The 22,028-nt window shown below is 45.3% G+C and overlaps 1 protein-coding gene across 5 annotated transcripts in view; it reads left to right on the top strand.

Annotated features, from left to right (window-relative positions):
- Nucleotides 1–22,028, top strand: part of ERGIC1 (endoplasmic reticulum-golgi intermediate compartment 1) — a 110,608-nt gene that overhangs the window by 4,709 nt on the left and 83,871 nt on the right. For 2 of the 5 annotated variants that reach the window (XM_048491577.1, XM_048491576.1), the window contains exon 2: nucleotides 16,426–16,487. The exons of 2 other annotated variants lie outside the window; for them this stretch is intronic. In XM_048491577.1, the coding sequence (XP_048347534.1) occupies nucleotides 16,426–16,487 (62 nt within the window). Of the gene's footprint in view, nucleotides 1–16,425; nucleotides 16,488–22,028 lie in introns of those variants that run through there. One more of the 5 variants, XM_048491580.1, reaches the window with a different exon arrangement.

Raw genomic sequence — 22,028 nt, 5'->3', positions numbered from 1 at the left:
CGCCTCCAGAGGGCTTCCAGATGATACAGGGAGGCAGCGAAACTGAAAAAACCCTTGCCGTCTGAAAATCCTCTACCTTTCTGGGTAGTGCAAGTCTATTAGCTGTCCTGCCGCTTTTGGGGTGAGGGCTGGTGGAAGCTGACTAGCGTCAGCTCTGCCTCTAGGAAACACCCTGAAATGCCCTCGGCCTCATTGGTCTCCACATTAGGACAATGCAGCTATGGAAGCAGTGGGCACAAGTGGGTTGGGGGCTGTGGAACTCTGCAGTGTTCACCCTCCTCCCTATTTGCCCTACCTGTTGGCGTAAGTATCACTTAACCAGCTGGGAGGGCAAATGGATAGATCTGAGCCCACACCGCTTCCCGTGGCCATTCTGCCTTCCAATCTGGATTGGACTGCCTGCTATGAATCTTGATGTACATTTGGTAGAATCCTCTGTATAGAGACTCCCTTCCAATATCACATTTCAATGAATCTACTTTCTTCTTGTCAGCTTTCTTCATCATCCAGCTTTCACACCCATACATATTAACAGGGAATATTATGGTATGAATTAAGTTGATCTTATTTGCCAAGGGCAAATCCTCACACTTGCACTTGCCTCAAAACTATAGTAAGAGGTAAATCAGTCCTGTCAAACATGCAGCCTGGATTTAGCCCCTTGAGAGGGCTTATCAGGCCCATGAGCCAGCTGAATCAATCTTCCCCCTTGCTCCCAATCTGACTTGGTGAGCCTACTGTGGGCTTGCCAATCTAGGCAGCTACCCACCCTGCTGCCGAACTGGCCTGGTGAACCTACTGTGAGTTGTTCAATCTAGACACCCCCACCCCGCCCCTGATCTGTCTTGGCAAGCCCCCTCCCCCCCCGTTCCAATCTGCAGTAGGCTTGCCAGCTGAGGCAACCATCTGCCTCCAGGGCCAACCCCCTTCCCCAGTGCTGTTCTGGATTGGTGAGCCCGCTTTGGGCTCAACAGTTGATGCAGCCCTCCTCCCCCCAGTGCTGATTTCGGCTGGAAAACCCATTGCAGTTTTGCCAGTCAAGGCAGTCACCCCTCCCTCAGTGCTAATTGGGGCTGGCAAGTCTACTGGGGGCTCCCCAGCTGAAGCATAGATCTCCCCCCCCCCCCACTTCTGGGCCTGGCCCAACCAAGTCACATTTATGTCATATCTGACGTGAGTTTGACTCCCCTGAGGTAAATATTTTGTCTTTCACAATGTTTTTTTCTGCCATTTTTCTCATTGGCTACCTTTCTTGGTCAGAAAATAATGTCTGAGCTGTAGATAAAAATATGTGATAGTGGGTATTTCATTGTGGCAAGAACTTTAGCATCTGGTTGTTTAAGTTTAAATTCTGTTGGGAAAAAGTGCTGTGCTGAATTAAGTCATGGAGATACTGCAGAAGCAAGAGAATAGCTGTGCCTGTTGATTTGGAGGTCTCATTGGTTGTATTTTGTTTTGCTGCTTCACTCAAAATGACGTTTTCAGTTTTCATTCCAAAAATGGATTAATCTGTTTTACTGGAGTATATTTTCCTCTGTGATGTTGTAATGAAGTGGCTGACAGGTTTAAAGGGGGGAAAATCTGACACTGTGAGTATAAATCTATTTGCTTTTTTCCTTCTTGCTCCTTAATGTAGAGGACAGAGGTTTGGGAACAGTCACAAACTGAATTTGTTGATTTTCCCCAGAAAACCAAATTTTTAATATGCTTTTACACTAGGGAAATAGGCTCACTTTTCTTCCTGTCCCTTTTCAATTCCATTTTATCTCCAGAAATGTAGGACACATTAAAAATTTAAAACCATGGAGAAGCTAATCTGATATACTAGCAAAAGGTTCTAACAAGTTTTGTTCATATATGCATACATTTTTACTCTCCCTCCCTCAAAGGCCAGTCTAGTTAAACCTCTAAATAAATGAAAAAGGGTGGGCACTAGAGAAATATATGTAACACATGGTCGAGTAGGGAATTTTATTTTTCTTTTAATAAATATTGCCCTCTGCAAGCCACTTCAGTCAAGAACTTGCAGTAAAACTGGCTGACTCCCACTGGAGAATGATTGACATAGTTACCTTTCTTTTGATGCATTCCTTTGAATCTGTAGCGCATGTGATTGTTTTTTCCAGCTAATACAGCCACCAAGCCCTTACTTACACTTTTGCCCTTGAGTGCCAGATCAGGATTATAGAACCCTCTTAGGGAGATAGGTTCTTCATAATAGTGAATGATTGTTGTTAGAGATGCCAGGTGCCAATGTAAGCTATGTACAACGAAGAATTGGTTTCTTTTCATAACCTTTTATTTTATTTTATTTATTTATTTATTAGATTTTTATACCGCCCTATCCCCGAAGGGCTCCGGGCGGTGTACAACAATAAACATAATATAACATAAAATGGCTAAATCTTTAAAAGCAGCAATAAAACAGTAACAGCTAAATCTTATAAATACAATAAAATACAATAAAAATACAATAATAAATATAAATGGCGTCCAGCAGCTCCGTATTCAAAATCCTCTCCCCAAGAGGGAGGAATGGCAGGTCCCAGATGTAGAGGGCCATGAGGCAGAGGGCCATGAAAGTGGGGAGATATTTTAGGAGATAAAACGTGTGAATGTGACTGCGACATTGTTAGACTGGCTTGTGAAGGAGGGAGCCTGATGGATCTAGGTCCGTGAGGGCGAACCTATGGCACGGGTGCCCAAGGCGGCACTCAGAGCCGTCTCTGTGGGCATGCATGCTGTCATCTCCCCTCCCCCTTACCCAGCCAGAGGTGGTTGCCAGCAAACGCGTTGGGAGTCACGCTGCACAGGTTGGCCATGCACAAGGTGCTCTGCCAGCTGGGGCTGAGCTTAACGGAGGTCCTCTTGAGTCAACCTGATTTTCTGTAAGTACCATCTACTGCCCCACAAGTACGCCCCTCCCCCACAAAGCTTGGGGGACTGGAGGCTGGTACGCTTTTCTTGGGGTGTAACTTTTGGGACCAAACTAAACCTTTGGGGGTTAGAATTAAAAAGCAGCAGTCCGGATGAGGTGCTTCCATTGGGAGGAGTGCGTCTGCCAAGAGCAGGGCAGGCGCAGTGGTGGGATTCAGGCGCTTGCCCTGATTGAAGTGAACTGTTTGTTAAGGGCTCCCCCTCCCCGGGAGAGAGAATGATGGGGCTAGGCTCAGTCCCTAGGCTCGCGACGCCAATCCCTTTCCCACAGGATCAAAGCAAAAGTACAAAAGACAAAAGGCATTTCACACTGATAAAGAATTGACTGGCAGGAAAGGGAGAAGAGCATCCATTACCGCCCTGAGCATCCCTTCCCCACCCCTCTTGTCAGAATAAGGCCATTCTGACAGAGGCAAATGTGGGACAGAGAGGTCCATTTCAAAATATTCTCCATGCTTTTATTTTTCTGTTCCTGTTGCATTTTGTGGGAAGTCAAATGCTGTGATGACATGTGAAGGAAAAACTGCAGATCAGACGGCTGCTCCACCAATTTAGCTTTCCTGAAGTTACCCCCCCCCTGCGCAACATTCTTGCTTAGGATTGCCTTCCTTGACTGCCTTTTTAGTTTAGTTTAGTTAGTTTAGTTTATTCAATTTATATCCCGTCCTACCCCGAAGGGTTCAAGCTTACTTCTATTTTGTGGTGGTGAGGTTATTGGGTTTCAGAAAGCGAAAGTTTTACTTCCCTCTCCCCCCGCACCCCTCCCCCTTCCCCCGCCAGGCCCCCAGTGTGATAATAGTGTAATTATTTCAGGGAGATTATTAGCATTAAACTTCAGACCTAGTTTTGGGGAAGCAGTGTAGGTAACCCAGTTAAGCGGTGTTAAAAACCCCCCCCCCCATTTTTAGGGAAAAACTAAAGCACGATCCTTTACCTGGGAGTAAGTTCGGTTGCTGGCAATGGGGCTTGCTTCTGAGTAAACCCTCCTAGGGTTGTGATTCACCCATTCAAAGCGTTGCACGGTTGCTTCAAAGCAAAGCCACCAACTACCACCAATCTTACTCCTGAGTAACGTGCACCTTTGAGCCAACTGTTTTTTCTAAACTAAAACCTCAGTATTCAGGTTAAATTGCCGTGTTGGCACTTTGCGATAAATACCGTATAAACTCGTGTATAAGCCGACTCTTGTATAAGCCGAGGCACCTAATTTTACTACCCAAACCTGGGAAAATGTATTGACTCGCGTATAAGCCAAAGGTGGTAAGCCGGGAGGCAGAGGGAGTTCCTTATTTGGGCAGTGACTCCCCCTGATGTCATTGCCCAAATAAGGAGCTCCCTCCACCTCCCGGCAGGCTGGGCTTCCTCAAACCTAGCCTGGAGGTGGAGGGAGCTCCTTATTTGGGCAATGGCATCAGGGGGAGTCACTGCCCAAATAAGGAGCTCCCTCTGCCTCCCAGGTTCCCCTCAGCCTCCCCTCAGCCAGCCAGGGTTCCCCTTCACCCTCCGAGGAGGGCAGCAACAAGCGGCTGGGCTTGTGCAGCCGCAGGGAGGTCGTCCCGGCCACGCCCCCAGCCTCGGCATAGGCCTGAAGAGCCAGCTGGTAAGCAGTGTATAAGCCGAGGGGGCATTTTTCAGCCTTATAACAGGGCTGAAAAACTCGGTTTATACGCGAGTATATACGGTAAGTGAGTTTTGGGTTGCAGTTTGCGCACTCGGTCTCGAAAAGGTTCTGGCCCTACCCTGTGCTATCCTCCTCATCCCGGGATTTTTAAAAATCACCAGGAAGTTAGATCTTTTTGAGAATCCTGTGCCGAGGCCGGTTTTGTGGCGAGACCAATCAGGGTTATTTTCCCCGCTCGGTTTGCCCGACAATTCATTCAAGCTGCCACTCCAAACACAACAGCCAATCAGAGCGCAGTGGACTGGGTATGCTCAGAACAGCGGACTCCAGACAAACTGGGACACACTTTTTTTGTTTGTGTGCTCTGCGAAGCTACGAAGCCACAATCGTGCAAAGAAAAAAAAAAGAGTGCTTGCACGGTGTGGCTATGTAGCTGCACAGCCGTTAAAGTTTAAAAAAAGGTTGCTTCCTCAAGCAGAGGGGAGGAATGCTCTTTTACTTTCCCATCCCAAAACAAACAGCCAATCAGGAATGAGTAGCCACAGAGCAGATTGCGGGCTTGTGGAAAGGGAAGTGGAGGTTTTGATCCTGGCATTAACTCGACCCCTCCACAGACGCAGGCTGCGGTGGGAAAGAGAGACCGGGATAAAAAGACATGGGCTTTGATGGAACCGAGCCAAACCAGGCATATTTTCAATGTGGGGAAACGGCCATAGACAACCAACAACATTCTGTAGTTTCCGAGGCATTTCAAAATGGCTGCTGCAGTTTCGTTTTGAAATCTGAGTTGCATTTGGAGGATGGAAGAGGAGGGGGCAGGCAAGAAAGAAAATAGGGGTGGAGGAAGCGAAGCCAGAAGGAAAGAAAGAAGGAGGGAAGGGGGGGGAGAGCGGCTGGAGAGAGGGAAGACGTAGGTAAGGGGTAGAAACTGCAACCCCTGCTAGGAAGAGGGAAGGCGGTAAAGCAGACGTAGCATGGAAAAGAGAACAAGTTGGGTGGGGGTTAGATTCACCTGTCAGGTCCTTGCAGGTCCCCGACTTTCTTTATTGTATTTTAGTTATACTGACGTTTCACTAACTTCCATGCAGAATTCAATAATCAAATTAATCCCCAGTATTGTTTTCAAGCTTGTCCCTGGCTGCTTAAGGTGTAGAATTTAATTTACGGCCATTTCTAGCAGGAGTCGAAGATAAAATAATACATAATTAGATTTTATTTTGGAGCAGTGATCCAAGAAAAGAGTAGCACTAGTTGGTTATTAAATAATTTTCTTTTCAACTTGCTTGATGTTGTGTCCAATGAAATGTTCTGCTTTTCTAAAGGAAAACAGAAAAAAGGCGCCTTTTTTTGCTGTGGAATCAGCTTCTGTGGTCAGGTTCAATATTAAAACATCCCTTAGCATGTGCAAAATTCCTTTTCCCACACTATTAGGTGATGACAGTCCAATCCCACCCGGTTAGGGATTAAAAGGAAAAAATTGTTGATCAGGACTATATGTTCTTTATCCAGATATTTGTCCCTTATTTGATAATCTAAGATCCATATGCCACTTCCATGATCCCTACTATGTATAATTATATTTTTTTTCAGTTGAAGGGGTGTTTTTTTGGCAAAGACAGCTGTGAAGTTGAGCACGCAATGCTCTTGAGTCTTGACCTTTTCTTAATATCCTCTGATATTTTACATCATGAAAATCTTGTTTTGCTGACTGGAGAAGGAAATTTGCAAGTACCTCCCAATGTCATCCTTCCAAGAGCAATATTTGATGCTGTGCTAAAAGATTAAAAAGTGTGTGTTGGTGGTGGTGGGGAATTGTGGTAGGATTTGGAAGGCAGGAAGAGCAGACTGTTATGAACCACAGAATGGATTTTAGAAATGTTATTGTTTCTCCTAGCTTTCCCACTCTGAAATATGGCTATAGAAAACACCTTACAGTGTGCAGTCTGGTTGTTGTTGTTGTTCCCTTTCTCTGTCTGATACATCTTTATCCCACTCTTGATCCAAGAGTCCAGAACGACTTCATCTTTTTTTAATGCTGTAGCCAGGATGTTGACTGGAATGGGTCATAGGGACCGTATCAGTCTTGGTCCATCTATCCTGGTCCCTAGTTTGCTGTGGGCCCAATTCAATGTGCTAGTGTTGAGCTTCAAAGCAGTATATGGTTTGGGCCCAGCATACCTGAAGAACCACCTACTCTTTCTGAGATCAGGCAGGTGGCAAAAAGAGGTTCTCTTCAGCTGAGACACTTAAAACGATGGAACTCTCTCCACAGGAATATTTATCGGCTCTCTTCTTCCTCTGTCTTCTTGGTGCAGGTGAAGATTTCCCCCCTGTATGGTGCTCCCTCAATGATCCCGTCATCCTGCCCTATGTTTTTGTTACCGTTTGTTTTATGTATTTTAATTTTGGTTTTGTTTCTTTGATTTTTTTCTAATGTTTTGGTTCTTTTTGATTTGGTGGAAAGGTGGCACACAGATGTTATAAATAAATAAAAGGAATTCTGCTTCCATTTTAACATGTTAACCTTGCCTTGAATCATAGATTCAAAATTAGGAATCACCAGCAGCTGCCTCCTGCACTCACCCACACATCGCATAATGCAGGGCCAGCCCACACTACCTAGAGCATGTTGTTTAGAGAGCAGGTGTGCTAGAAGATAAATAGCTCTGGGTGACTCAGCTCCTGTGACTCTGGAGCCGACAAAAGTACTTTTTTTTTCTTTAGAAAATCTTCGTATGTATGTTAAATAGTGGGATAAGAACATCTGCCATACATTATAACAACAAGATTGTTTGTTTTATGCATCATGTACTGCAGCATGCTCTTAAGCCACATTTTGAAGCGATGCACACGTGCTGTCCCTCACAGTTGCTTTTGTGGGCAATGGTGGCAGTGGTGGCAGATGTGGTTCCAGCTGTCACTGGGCAAGAGCTTAGATCAAATCAGTTTTAGAAGATTTTTAACCATAGTGTACCCCATGCTGGTAAGAAACATGATCCCAGTGTGGCAGCGTTATTAACGTTTGGCGTGTGTGCGGTAAACATACCGCAGTCTGGCTGGAAAATGCCAGGTTTCCCAGGCTTACTTTCTGCATATGTAACTGGGCCTGCAGCATGAGAATAACTTGAAATGTTTGTAAGCCTTTTCAGAAGATGCAGTCGGCTACTGTCCAGCTGCCCGTAAATGAAATGCCCTTACGTAATCAGTGCTGCAAGAAAAGAGAAATCATGTCTTCCCTCAACCAAATATATTTGGTGCCTGCAGCTAACACTAAAAAAACTCTGTTGGATCACATCATAATGGGCTTCAAATGTGTAAGCTTTAATATTTTCTGTTCCAGTTCTTTAATATACCATATATCTAGAATTATGAAGTGGCTCTCTGTTCCTTTGCAAGCATCAATCTTCATTTCCTTTACTCCACGTTGCCATGAATTTTCTGTGAAAGAAGTTTTGAATAGCTCCACTGGTACTGTGCAGTTTACTGTATCTTGTTCTACAGGAGTATTTTGAATTCCCTCCTGTACTGGTCCCAGGAAGAAACACTCCTGTAACAAGAACACATTAGGTGTCTATAGGCAGCCCAATCCAAAGAGAAGGGCAGTAGAGTAGTGGCCAGGGATACTGCTGCTGCACTGCCTCCAAAAAGGCAGTTGGCAGCACGAGTGCCAGGGGAAGAAGGAGAAGCATATGGCTTGCACCCATCGAAGCATATGACTTATGCCGCACTTTTTGGTGGCATAAGTCTGTGCTGCTGAAAGGGGCGGGGGGGCGTTCCCTGTCTGAAACTCCACTGGGAGCTGACTCAAGTCAGCACGCACCTGAGAATACCCCCCTCGTACAGAAGCAACCTCCTGCCGATGCAGAAATTATGGTGTGATGGGAAACTTCTACAGTTCCACGCATAATGGGCCTGCCAATACAGTGGCTCCCCTGGGCTGGCCTAAGTGCCCTTATGAAGTGTCTGTGCCTTTTTGTGTGGCGCTGGTGATACTGATGTTGGCATAGAGGTCACACTGCATTTACTGCACCCCCAAATTACAGCCCCACCCCCAGATTCCAGCACAAGTGTCTAATTCATTCAGCATAAGTTAATTATTCTGCATTGGCAGCTTGGAAAAGACTGGAGACTTTGTCAATGCGTCACAGTGGGTTGGATGCACTTCTGGAGGTGAGAGTGATTTCCATCAGTCCCCTCCCCCACACTGCATACTTTCATAGCAGGCTGTAGCAAGAGAAGGGAGGTGGGGAAAACTCACTCCACCAGCTTTACTTCGCTGATGATGATTTGGATCCATCCCAATGAAGACATGCATCTGCCAAATATTTAGTCATCCCCTTGGTCCCACTAGCTGGTTATACCTGCTCTTTCAGTGATTTCTTAGAGTCACAAACAGAGAAATCTTTCCCACTAGCTGCTGTCTGAGATACTTTTTAACTGGAGATGCCAGTCATTGAATGTGGGCCCTTTGCCATATAAAGAATGTTCTCTGCCCCTTAGTTGCCATCCTGAGGCATACTTCTGCAGAATGGATTTTTTGCTTGAACTTGTGGAGTGGTTATCAGATGTGATGTTCAGATCACTCAGACATTTTTTTTCTGGACTGTTTCACAATAACCATGCCTGGTCCTTTAGGGCCAATATGAGCATTATAATCTCAAAGTCAAATACGGGGTGATAACTTTCTTTCAGCAGATATGACTGACATAAGGCACATGTTGTGCTTGACTCTTGATGCTGCCTTTAGGAGCAACATTCTGACATTAGCAAATGCTGAGAAAACACCATTTTCATAGCTGGATCATTACTTTCTGATGAAGGCACAGATTCCTGGCAAGGACTGCTGTTCATTAGTTTCTCCTGGTGTTCTAGCTTCAGAGCAGTCTTTCCATCTTAGTTACTGTCATTTGGTCTTCTTTGTAGCTGCAGTTTAATTTGGTGGGTTGAGTCCTAATAGCACGGGTCCTGCATAGGTGCAAGGGTGCTGTAACATTTTCTGTTTCCTGGGACCCCTTATATGTAGCCCCTGTAAAGTCACGTCTCTGATGTGTTTTGAGGTGATATGTGTTATGCTGCCACCTTGCCTTCTTTAGTGTTTCCTACTTATTTTCTCTGTCATCAAACCTTACAATTTTTAGTTGGATCCAAAGAACAGGATGGCTTAGTTATATCTGTAGAATGACAGAATGGAAAGTCCATGGGGGTGACTGTGAAATAAAAGGGAATCCTTTACTGTAAATAAAACAATTGTTTTCTCTTAATATAGCTTATCTAGAAGTATAGCAGTGTAACTATTTCAGTAAGGTTCATAAGTGTAATGGTTTCAGATAAATACAGTTCTTCTTTCTGTAAAGTTTCTTAAATAAACCTAGCCACAAATGCTTATTTTTTTTATGTGCCACTTAGGGTAATAATGTCAACAAAGAACATAGACTGCTCTCACAGTCCGTACTCTTCTCATATCAGCTTTCTTCCCCCTGGCCCTCCGAATTAACTCTGAACAAACCAGTCCACACTTAGGGTACAGCTACAATCCAATCATAATGCACTTCACACACCCATTTAGAGCCCTACATTTTAATCCATAGCAACATACATGTAGCCTCCCCACCACTGAATCACAGAAGTAAAACACACACAAAATGTTTACATATTTAAACATCACAGGTGCTTTTAGATGTTGGTGTTCTCCAGGCATAATTCAGTTGGTACCATGCCAGGTACCAGTAAGCCACACTTCAGTTGTACCAGATGCTACTGGAACAAACGTGCAAGCAAGATAATTGTGGGTGAGGTGCTGGGGAACCAACAGCCATTCTATAGAAATAGTGGATGGTTGGCTTAGTGCTGTAGCTACCGCTATCTGTGCCCCTGCCTTCAGAGGTGAAGCACGTGGCAACCAGGTAAATAGTAAGTATAAAGGTTGTCCCCTGTGCAAGCACCAGGTCATTACAGATCCATGGGGTAACGTTACAGCATGATGCTTTCTAGGCAGACTACATGATTCTTACTAGGCTGGTAGTTTGCTATTGCCTTCCCCAGTTGTCTACACTTTACCCCCAGCAAGCTGAGTACTTATGTTCCTTTTTTAAATACAACATTTATTATTTTTTCACAAAACTGTATAACGAACAAAAAAGAAAGAAGAAACACAGAGGAAGAAATGATGAATAATTACAAGCAAAACATAAATCACCCAGAAAAAATGAAAGTGGGAAACTGCAAGTGGGGGTGGGGGCGGTGAGAAGACGGAGAGGCAGCTTCTGAAAGCCACGTAGCTGGCTCACACTTACTGATCTTAGATTTTATCAAAATTAGAGGATTAGAAAAGAACCCAAACTTGTCCACTTGTCAAGTTAAAGGTCCCCAGAACTTCCTGGGGAGGCTAGAGTCAGACTGTCTGCTCTTTGCCAACAATTGCCTCTCAATAAAGAGCTCCTAGAAGCTCAGTCTGTTTAAAACGCCATCTTCCCTGGAAGTTCTAGTACTCAGTTTGCCATCCTCAGAAAGGTGGAAGGCTGCGCCATCTTGGAGTGGCTACATGAAATTGACTTCTGTTGGGATTGAACTCAGAGGGGAGGCACGTAGCAACCAGAGACAGGGCTTTTTCACTAGTAGCACGTCACTTATGGAATGCCCATCCCTTTGAGGCTTGTTTGTCACCAGTGCTGCTTTCTTTAAGGTGTCAGGTCAAAGTATTTCTGTTCACCTGGACTTTTAATTAAGGGGGTTTATATTTTTAATCTCTCTTTTAGCCTGGTCGCTTGTTTTATGCTGTTGGTAATCTATTTTTATGGTATCTGTTTTTATACTGAGCTGGTTCTTTTTTCTAGTGCTTGATTTTAATCGCTATCTTTCAATGTTTTCTTTTTCTTATTTTTTTATTTGTAAGCTGTCTTGTGGCCCCATCCTAAGGAGGGAAGCTGAATCCGCTGTTGGGAGCAGCATAGAGCCACGCCAGTGGATTTGCCTTCTCTGGGACACTTGCCTTGGTGGAGGGGCGAATCCACCAGTGTGTGGCTGCCATTACCCTCCCTGGTGGTGGGACGTGGCACTGCATGCTGCACCAGTGTCCCTGCGCCAACACCAGCATAGCGGGCATGGGCTGGTGGCATGGCTGGGGGAGAAGCCAACAGTAGTTAGCTTCCTCCCTGCCTTTGCCCCCGTTTTGCTGGCAGTTGGGGCTTTGGACTTTCTGGTGTTGTGAGGAACCAGCAAATATTGTCACACATCTTTCCTTTTAATGTTATATTGCATTTAAAAAAGCAATCCTGCCAGAAGAAAAACCTGCATTTGTCTAAATGTGTTCAGTTGAATAATCTTTTATCTCCCCATTTTCCCCCACCCACCGCCTTCACCAAACAAATGTGTATTTTTGTAGAGAGGTGTGTAAAATCTTCTTGATCTCCCCCTCCCTCTATTTTGTCTGAGAGCTTGCTGCACGTAGGTGGCAAAGGAATTTCGTGTCTCTGCAATGACTCACCAGAATGACTCACTGGTTCGCGGAGAGAAAAATGACCCTGAGTAGCAATTTAAGTGGTGCGCCGTGTTTAGAATGCTTAGCCTGGGTGGCACACCTGGGGTCCTGTGCCTTGTGATTTCGGAAGGCTGCCACTCTCTCCTTACCCCCTTGCGTGTCTCCCTTTTGTGGTGGCGGTGAGCCCTCCTGTATGGGCTGTGAGTTACCACATTCATTAACAAGAATGTATGTAATAGAGGGAGGAAAGCAGACAGCCGTATTTTATAAAAACTCTACTGAGGTATTTGTTGTGGGTGCAATGCAGATCAGAGCGCTGTGTTCTTCACTACAGTCTGGTCACTCACGTCTCATCTCCCCACATCGTACGACTTTGCCCCTTCTCTCTTGGAAGATTCAAATGTTGTGTAATCAAGTTGGGAGAGGAAGTGTAAACAATCAGGGAGAAGGTGTAAACAATCTGAAAATTTCCTCCATGGCAGTTCCGAGCCATGGGGCTAACTAAATACTGTCCTGCTCGCCTAGTTCAGCACTGTATTAAAACAGGCATGGCTGCTGAGACTCAACGCTTTGGTGTTCAGGAGACTGCCCATCTACTACTGAACCTCAGCATTAATGCACATGGAGGGTGGACATTTTTACCTCTTCTTCCTTGTGCTTCATAGGAAAGGGTATGCGTTTGGGGGTTACCTGGGTTGGCTTCCTCTGCTTCAAGTCACTCTTTTGCCAGAAGAGAATAGCCACAATTTGGAATAAGGTTCCTTGAGCCAGAGGGAAGCTTCAGACTGTGCTGAATAGAATAATGGGATATATCTCACTGAAATCAAACAGCATACTACTCGCCCAAAACAAACAGCTGATCCTGTTCCTGGATCAGCCCCATTCTGATTGGCTCTTTCTCTAATTGCAGTCAATTTGTGGTGCTGCCCTTTACCCTCTCTAAATATTCCAGAAGAGGGCTATCTTTAATTTGGGCACTAGGTGCCTTGGGGTAGTGGAATAGCTGGCTTACCACAGCTCATTGCAATGAGCCAACGAAGGGAGTCTATCATCTCTACGCTGAATGTTGGATGCATGCAAACATTTCTTTTTAATGGCCAGGACAGAATTTTCTCATTTTCTGATAGTTAAGTTGTGCTTTTTTGTCTTGTAATTGGAGTCACTCTTCCTTCATACATCGGGAAAGGTTTACTTTTTAAATTCGAAGCTCAGTCTTGGAGGAGCCTACTTTCTGTGGCTCTGTCTGAATCACTATTCTGAACATGCCTGCTGATTGGGCATTCTGCTCCACCTCTGCATCACTCTCACTGTTCAGTCACTCTGATGCAGTCAGTCTGATGGAGAAGTGCAGGGGAGTTGTGTGTTCCAGTGGATGCTATCTCGAAGGTCAGAGTTTTCAACCATGCCGAGATGCATCAGGCAGCCTCCTATTGACAGCTGCTTTGAATTCACAGCAGATTTCTTTATTAGTGTATTTCTAGTAGCCTGCTAATAAGTTCTGACACAAAAGTTATGAATGACTACATTTGAATAATTGTGGGGGAATTGGTTTTAAATGTTTAATTCCCAGTTACAGTGATGCTTGTGGCAGATTTTTTTCAGCTTCTCCTTGGTATTTGACTGTTGCCTTTTTTCATAAGATGTTGCCATTGTGCAGCTAGAACTTTTCATTAGTGAAGCTGTTGTTGTGACACCTTTCTATTTATTCCAGTCCTCCACAGTCACAAATGTTAGCATGCTTTTCAGTCATCTGTGACTAGCTGCCATTTACAAATGCGTGGGAGCTCATTTCAACTTTCTCAGTGAGGCTTGTAGACAGTTTCTTATTCTTCTCACCTGTGTTAGTAATGGCTGAAACGTGGGCAGGTGAACTTCTAAGCAGTTTGCGGTGTATTCTTCAGGCGATCATCACAGCCACAATGAAATAACCAAGTAAAAGTCTTCCTTTTGAGTAAACAGTGCCAAACGACAAATTAAAGCCCAGCTTGGAAGTTCTCATGCAGCTGTATGTGTTGGAAGGTAGTAAGTAGAGGTTGTTAAGCTTTGCTTATGCTCCGTTTCAAAATGCTCCCGATGTATTATTTGCTAAGTACATTTTTATTCTTCCAAGGACTTAATGGTGGTGTGCATCATTCTCCTATCCTCTATGTTTAACCTTGCAACAGAAACGTGAGGTAGGTTAGGTTGAGAGTGAGTCTGACCCATAGTTACCCAGCGAGCCCCCCCATTGTAGTCTAACAAATACAGAAATAGGGTTACCACCTAATTATTCAGCCTAATTAGTCAAAAGTGGCAATTGAAAGGATTTGAGGCTATTTATTTAATTTGTACCCACCTTTGAAGGAATTGAGGGTGGTGTACACTCCTTGTACTAGTTTATCCTCACAACAGCTGGGTAGGTTAGGCTAAAGGATGGTGTGCTGTGGCCCAGTGTCATGGAACTTTATGGCAAAGTAGGGTTTTAAAGCCAGGTATCTTTGATACTAGTCTGATTCTCCTCAGGAGTGCAAATCTCCATGTGAAGAACTTCCCCATTCAGAGCGAACATTCAGCCTTGTAACACAATGCAGTTTTTATGTGCCAGGGTGCTTTTCAGCAAATTCACACAAGCACTTTAGTGCTTCAGTACATCAGCGCATACCAGTTGATGCTTTCAGAGCTATACGTTTTTGTAGCCTGATTCATCTCTCCCCTCATTTAGTATAATATTTCTGAACAACATGGCCCATTTATGGACCCGCAGCTTCCCTGGGAACATCTGGAAAGCAGTGTTTACATTCTTTCCACATAGACCACAGCAACTGCAGCATATGATAAAGAGCCCCATAGCAGCTCATGACATCATGGCCTCACAGGCAGAGGAAATAGCTAAACTTCCTGCTCACAGCCCATTAAAACCTCAGCACTGGCGTCGTCTCACTGAAATGACAATAATGCCTCAACAAACCTGCCAAGGAAGTCAGAAGGAGAAAGAGAAGGGCTTTGCAGTGTAACTGAATAATTGGAAACAGGAAATAGCTCTGGTCTGAAGGAGTAAAAATGCCACCATGTGGATACTATAAAAGGAAACAAGTTCTCGAAGGAAGAAAAAACTCATTGCAAGATTTAAAAATGTGTTGGCAACATTTTGGGATGGGAGAGCGGGGATTAAAAGAAGATGATTTATTTGCCTGGGACAAGGCAGCTTCTTTGTGGCATGTTTCGCTTAATCTGAAGTGGCCGTCTTCTGTGCGAGGCCCCCCAAAGCTAGTTTTAAAACCAAAGAAGAAAAAAATACCATGTATTCTATTAATACGCATTATGTTTATGCCCCCTGAGCTCTGTGGGTGAAGTATGAAATAAAACCTATGTATTTCAGTAGCAAAAAGCAGGTGTGGGGAGCAATATTGATGGGTTATGTGGTGCTAGAGAGGGAGGGAGTTTGCTCTCCCACTGGAAACTCCTTCCCCCAACTTCTGGGGTGGGGGACAGGCACAATATAATCTACTGCCTTTTTTCACTTCCAAGGGCCTAAAGAATGGGGCACTTCTGTCAATGCACCATTATTATGGGTGTGTTCTATATAGTGGTTAGAGAGTTGGGCTATGATATGGGAAACCCAGGTTTGAATCCCCACTCTGCCATGAAGCTTTCTGGGTAACACTAGGCCAGAGCACATTTGGATGGGGGTTCACATTATTAATTGCTTTTGCTCCCCCTCCAATTCCCTGCATAGAGGAAAACTACATGCTAGTGATAGGGATTTTAGCATTGCGTTCTTCCTGACTTGCTGGTTTTCGATGTTTCAGGTGTTGAGCTTACATGAGTGAGTTCTCTTCTGTACAAAACAATCACTGCACGTAGCATGCTAGTGTGTCAAAGGGAAAACTAGTCCAGGTCCCATCTACCTAATAGGTAGTTTGTGAAGGTTTTTTTTTTTAAGGATGGAACCTCAAGTATGAAGTTGTGCAGTCAACCTGATATGTTCTGTGTGAGAGGCAGACTTCAGAAATGGGGAAGATGGGGCTGTTCATCCGGGAGCTGGCTAATTGCTGCCATTGGGTTATGTGGAATAAAAGTAATAGATGGGCTTCAGAGGAATCAAGTTTGCCTTCTTTACTTGGTGAGTGGTGGTGGAGAAATAGGAAGAACTACTGGGATTCTTTGTCACCCCTTTTCCTTCACCTGACTCCTCTCAGTGATGTAAACTACTTTTGGCTGGGAGGAATTTTTTTTTTTAATAGAAGTTCCCTTACACAATTAAATTAAAAGATTTTTTTTTTGCCCTTGTGTGTAAAATGTCATTTTTGGAAACCTGAATGGAAATATCTACAGAATTTTTCAGCACAAAGGACTCAAAATAGTGAAGTGTTCCATCTGTTTTATAGCATTTGGTTTTTTCCCCCCTCAGGTTTGACATCTACAGGAAGGTGCCAAAAGACCTTACGCAGCCAACCTTTACAGGAGCAATTAGTAAGTGCCTCTGTGTGTATGTGTATGTACCCTAGTCTTAAATTAGAATTCCTTCTGGCTTCTCATTTTAAGGCAGTATGATTTATTTCCACAGTGATAATAAATTCATTAGGTTTGTCACACAGCAGCTTGTTCTGTGTGCATGTTTGAATTAGATAGCCCTGTACGAAACCCCGGTGAACTGCTGTGGGCTGGCTGGGGCATCCTGATGCTTGATAGCTTCTAGCAAGTCTGTCGTTCTTGAGTCTGAGGTGAAAGCAAAAAAAGGCAGGTTTCCTGGCTATGAGATTGGGAGGCAGCTCAATGTAAAACCAGTTTACTGCTTCTTTTCTGTATTGCTACAAAGTAACTATCGGAACTGTTCCCCCTCCCACTTTTTAAAAAAGTTTGTTGGCATGAGGCATAGTTTTGGGTTGATGCCATCTTTTTTACTTGGGATCTAGTCTTTCCTTCCTTCTCAAGAATGAGATCTGTTGGCTGAGTAATGCAATTTCACACTGTTGGTGCTAGTGAGTGTGTTGCATAGCAGAGTGGCAAATACGCATCAGGCTGTTCCTGCCAGGTCAGTAATTAGATACCTAATGTTGCTTTCCTGTCTTGTTGCACACCAATTTCCTTTAATCAAGTAACTGTGACCCAGTTCACTCGGTCTTGTAGTTTGGGTCACTAGTCATGCTGACGCAAACAGCATCATGCCCCAAGATAGTGATTGGTGCTGAATAGAACTGAGTCAGTAGTCCTGAATCATTTAGGAAACATGGAAGAGGCAATTGATCAAAACTGAGATGCCCTAACAAATACTTAGTGGGGATCAGTCACTGTACTTAAGAATGTTGTTTTTACTCCCTCTCCTCACTTCACTTATCTAGTCTTTGGATTTCATACAGGAGCTTTTCACATTAGCTGTGATGAATAGGATAATTACTTGCCTCTAACCAGCATTCTCTGCAGAAGGGCATTCATATGTAACAGTGAATTAAAGCTCAATCAAGCTTGGCACAGGAATGGAAGAGGAAGATGGGAAGAGTGATGGGTAAGCGCAGCCGTAAGCTGTGTGGGTGCACAGTTAGGGCTTGTCTGCTCCTTGGTCACCCTATACCACAGGGGAACAGTATCCTTGTTTCTATCTCAAAGAGGGGGAAAGATCCTGCTCTACACTTGGGGTCTCCTTCCCATGAACCCTAGAAGAAGAAAATAAGTCAATCTTTCTGTTTCTGGGGTAGGTACCCACCTTAGTCTTTTTCCTAATGTCCCCTGAGAGAGCATAGGATTAAGAGAATGCCTGATGTGTTTTGTTTTAGGAGTTTTTAGGGTAGGCACATGAGAAATGGAAAGAAAATAAATTTGACCTAGCTTCTCTACAGTAAACACACACCTTCTCTTTTTTTGCTTGATTCTCTCTCTCTTCCCTGTCTGTTTCACTTTTCCTGTCTCTGTCTGCCTCAGCTGCAGTGATTCCTTCAGCCAGTTCAGTGGCAGATTTTCATAGGAGCTTCCTCTTGGATGGAATAGGGGATAGTCAATCCCAGGAAGTAGAGTAAGAAGCATTTGCAATGCTGCTGTGAAGGCAGAGGCAGTGGGTCATTCTCAGAGGTTTCAGCAAACATGGCACTTTCTCATTGCCTGGTATTGACTCGATACACCCTAGATGCAATCCAACATACTTCAGACATTGAATCAATTGAGGCAGTGCCTTTCCTTTAAAATTTCTCAGACATTCATTCAATATTTTTTACAGTCCCCAAGAGAAAGAGGGACTGGAGGGCCATCTTGAATCTTAAGATTCTTGAATAGCTTTGTGAAGTATAGGCAATTCAAGATGAAGACTGTGAGAACCATTGCAGAGGCCCTTCAATGAGGGAAAGCCATAGGTTCCATCATCTTAATCAAAGCTTACCTGTATATACACAGAGTCCTTGGACAGAAGATTTCTCAGACTGGTCTGTGGGAGTTGGTATTTCCAGTTCAAGACCATGCCTTTCATGTTGACTTTGGCCTCTAAAATCTTCATGAAGCTGATGGTCTCAATAATTGCATGCTTATGTTTGCAGGGGATCCACATACACCTGTATGTGGATGATTGATTGATCAGTCTTTCAATGGACCCAAGCTTTTCAGGAGTCATAATTGCTACCCCATAGGGCCGTGGTGGCAAACCTTTGGCACTCCAGATGTTATGGACTACAATTCCCATCAGCCCCTGCCAGCATGGCCAGTGGCTGGCAGAGCTAATGGGAAGGTAGTCCATGCTGGGGACCAAAGGCTCCTACTGCCATAGGGAGTCCATCTCCTGGATATCCTGGTGATTTCTCATATGAATGCAGTCATAGATTTGGTTCAGTGCAAGCTGTTTCTTCCCTTGGACAAGAAAGCAAAGGTCAATCAGCTGAGCAGATGTGTACATGAAAATTGGCAGATTTGATGACATTGGCTCAGCTTCAGGTATGATGGCTGCAGCAATCGATAGAGTTCTCTGGGCTCACTGTTGGGTTCTCCAATGGCGTTTTCCATCTTATCAGAGACAGGAAGTTCTCTGAAGACGCTTGAGAGTGTAGACTACCCAAAAACTGAATCAGGGCTATAAGTGGTTGACCATCTGGAAACATCTTGTGGGCAGGGTGCTATGAGTGTCAGCAGACCTGCAGAAAAACAGATGCCAGTCTGTTGTGCTTGGAAGTTCTACTGGACGTGGAAGGACGTCTTGAATGGGTGTTTCCCAACCCGTTCTCAGGGAGGCAGGATGTAGTTTTTCATCACTTCCTGTGAACTGCTTGGTCACCCAATTCTCCAGTTTAATTCCCTGCCTAACAGGGAGAGCAGCAACTTTTTGAGGCTCTGCAAAAATTTCTGTCTAGGTCTCTGTAGTGTCTGTCCTTGTCGTGTCTCTTCTACCTGAACCTTTCTGTCTCCTATCTTTCCCCTTTCCCTTCGTTTTCTTCACTTTTCTTCGCGGAAGAGTCCTGGTCTACCCAGGCCTCTTCTACATAAAAAGCGGAAACCCAAATAATGGCCGATCCGCTTCTCCCCACACCCAGGAAGATCTTTTCAAATAAATAGGCAGAGAACACTACAGGAGCTTTCCTCCCCGCCAACAAGAGCGCCAAGAAGAAGGGAAAGAGAAGCAACCCTCTCCCACGCAGGGAGAAACACTTTGTGCCAGCAACGTAACAAAAGCCGGCGGCGGAGTGAACTGTAGCGGCAAAGAAGAAACTTTGGGCGAAAGCTGTCAGGCGGATCGCAGCTGGATGCATGCGTGAGCCCCGCCTTACGGAGGGGCGGTTCTCTCCCATGGTCTCCTCCTCCTCTTGCCCAGGCACCCGGCATTCCTCCTTCCCCAGGGGGGCTACTGGTTGAGCTTGCCGAGGAGACCAGGGAGCCTCCCTCCTCTCGTGATGATTTGCCCTCGCCTCCCCTTTGCCTTCCTCGGTAACCAGCGATGGGCGCTTTTACCGCCCTTGAGGCCTCGCACTTGAGCAATGCCGCGCAGCTGGTCCTGAGGATGATGAAGGGAGGAAGCGGCGGCTTTTTCCACTCAGGCAAGATCGCTAAGCCCGTGGCTGTAGGGAAGGAGAGAGGGCTTGCAGTCCCTATTCTGCCCTGCTTAACCCCAGTTCTTGCGCAAGATGCCTCCCCTACCAAATCAACTGGTCATTTCAACCTATTCAGACAAGCTTCATGAGGGAGGAAATCCCAGACTCTACCATAGGAAGGAACATGTGTGGGTCTACAGGCGGAGAGGCGTCCTTATCCCCTCCTACTCAGCTTCCCTCCCCGTAGGGCCCTACAATAGGGAGGGGCAGATCTAAACCATAGAAACTCACCCATCACTACCAGGGAGACTGATGAGGAACAAGAAGCTTTACGCGAAGAGGGATCAGAGGATCGAAGTCAGAGCATTTCTCTGAACCCAGAGGAAACCCAGAGTCAGAGCGCAAGAGCAGCCCTCCTCCAAATTCTAATAGCGTGGAGGAACATCTCCAACCTCATATCCAAAACCATTGCTGTAAATTGGATCTCCGGGGACTCCCTCTGACGCGGTAGACCCTGCATTCCACCCTAACGAGGCAAAGCCCTTCAAGGAGTGTCCCCTAAAGGGAGAAGCTACGAAATTCTTCCACAGCAGGACTGCTACTCCAGATTTTTTTTACCAGTTCCGGAATTATTCTTCTACGGGAGCATTCTCAGAGAGTGGAATCTCACTCCATTCCTCAGCCAAAACCTATCCTCATCATTTTAAAAAAAAACTGCTCCATCCCAGTTTCCTGTGAGTATGTCAACAACATGCCTGTTCCTGTAAAGTTCCCCGGTAGGCGCCCGTGCCATGCCCTGATCAGGGGGGGGGCCTGGTCTCCAGGAGGGCGGGGTAGGGACCATTAAAGACCAACTAGACAAGCGTGACTTTGTTTAGGCTCATCCTCTTGCAGGAAAGCTTGCGATAGCTTCAAGCAGCATAACAAAAGCAAACTCCTCTCTCCTACGACACTCTTGGCCCAGGGCATCTATTGTCTTGGCTGCTTGGGAATCCTGCCTAAATGCTAACACTAGAATCCAAAAGCCATTAGGAGGAAGGGTGGAAAGAATCCTATGCAGACTTCTAACTCTACCTGCTTCAACCAATCCATACAGGACCTCTACTCCCGGCCAAAGGTATGGCCAATAACGCATAGTGGCCTGTGAAGATTAGACATGGCTCGGGGCATCTGGCCAGCAGACATGTTGTCCAAACATCTCGTGGCAGGCTACTTGCTCCTTTCTCAGGGTACATGCGGCACCGGGACAAGAGCTTGAAATAAGGCCTCATCGAGACAAAAGAAGAGACAAAAAGGCCATGCTACAGGTCCATTTCAGGGCCAGACAAATGTCAAGTCAGAGTTCCCAAAACCTACAAGCACCAGCTTTCTTAGATCCTCCACCAAAGGCGCTTCCCAGGTTCCAGCGGGGCGGTAGCCGTTGTGAAGCTAGCAGGTTTTATGGCAAACTTGCACGGAAATTCTTCAACTGTGGTTCTAGCGCTTTGTAACAACAACAGCACCAATCCGGGCCAGAGACTCTCTCCATAGCGACAATCCAGGCAAGCAATGACTCACTCCGTGCATCTTCCAGTAGGAGGCTGGCCTTCAGTTCCTTCAAACAACAAATGGAGAGGAGTAAAGCCATACCGATCGGAGGGTGGTCCCAGGAGGTCAGTGTCAATCAGGGTAACTCAATCGAGTGTAAGCCTTCCCACGCGTTTCGGACCTTTCCGGCCAATCGCCAGCATAGATCAAAGCACAGAGAACGAAAGGTGGCTATCCAGCATCTGCTGAGCATCAGAGCGGTAGAGCCAGGTGCCCCAAGGCGGAGAGATCACCAGGTGTTTTCTCACTTTTTTTACTGTATAGCCTAAACGCAAATCGGGACTGGCGGGCAATTCTGGAGCCTCAAGTCGCCTAATCAATCAGCACCTGCAACTTCATCGGTTCAGAGATGGAAACTCTATGCGATCCATAGGTAGAAAACTCAGACCTCAGAGTTTTCTGACCTCCTTGGATCTTTTAACCG

This window comes from Sphaerodactylus townsendi, linkage group LG03 (genome assembly GCF_021028975.2).
Source record: "Sphaerodactylus townsendi isolate TG3544 linkage group LG03, MPM_Stown_v2.3, whole genome shotgun sequence".
Taxonomy (NCBI): domain Eukaryota; kingdom Metazoa; phylum Chordata; class Lepidosauria; order Squamata; family Sphaerodactylidae; genus Sphaerodactylus; species Sphaerodactylus townsendi.
Note: the sequence above shows the minus strand (reverse complement) of the source record. Positions and strands in the feature narration are given on the sequence as shown.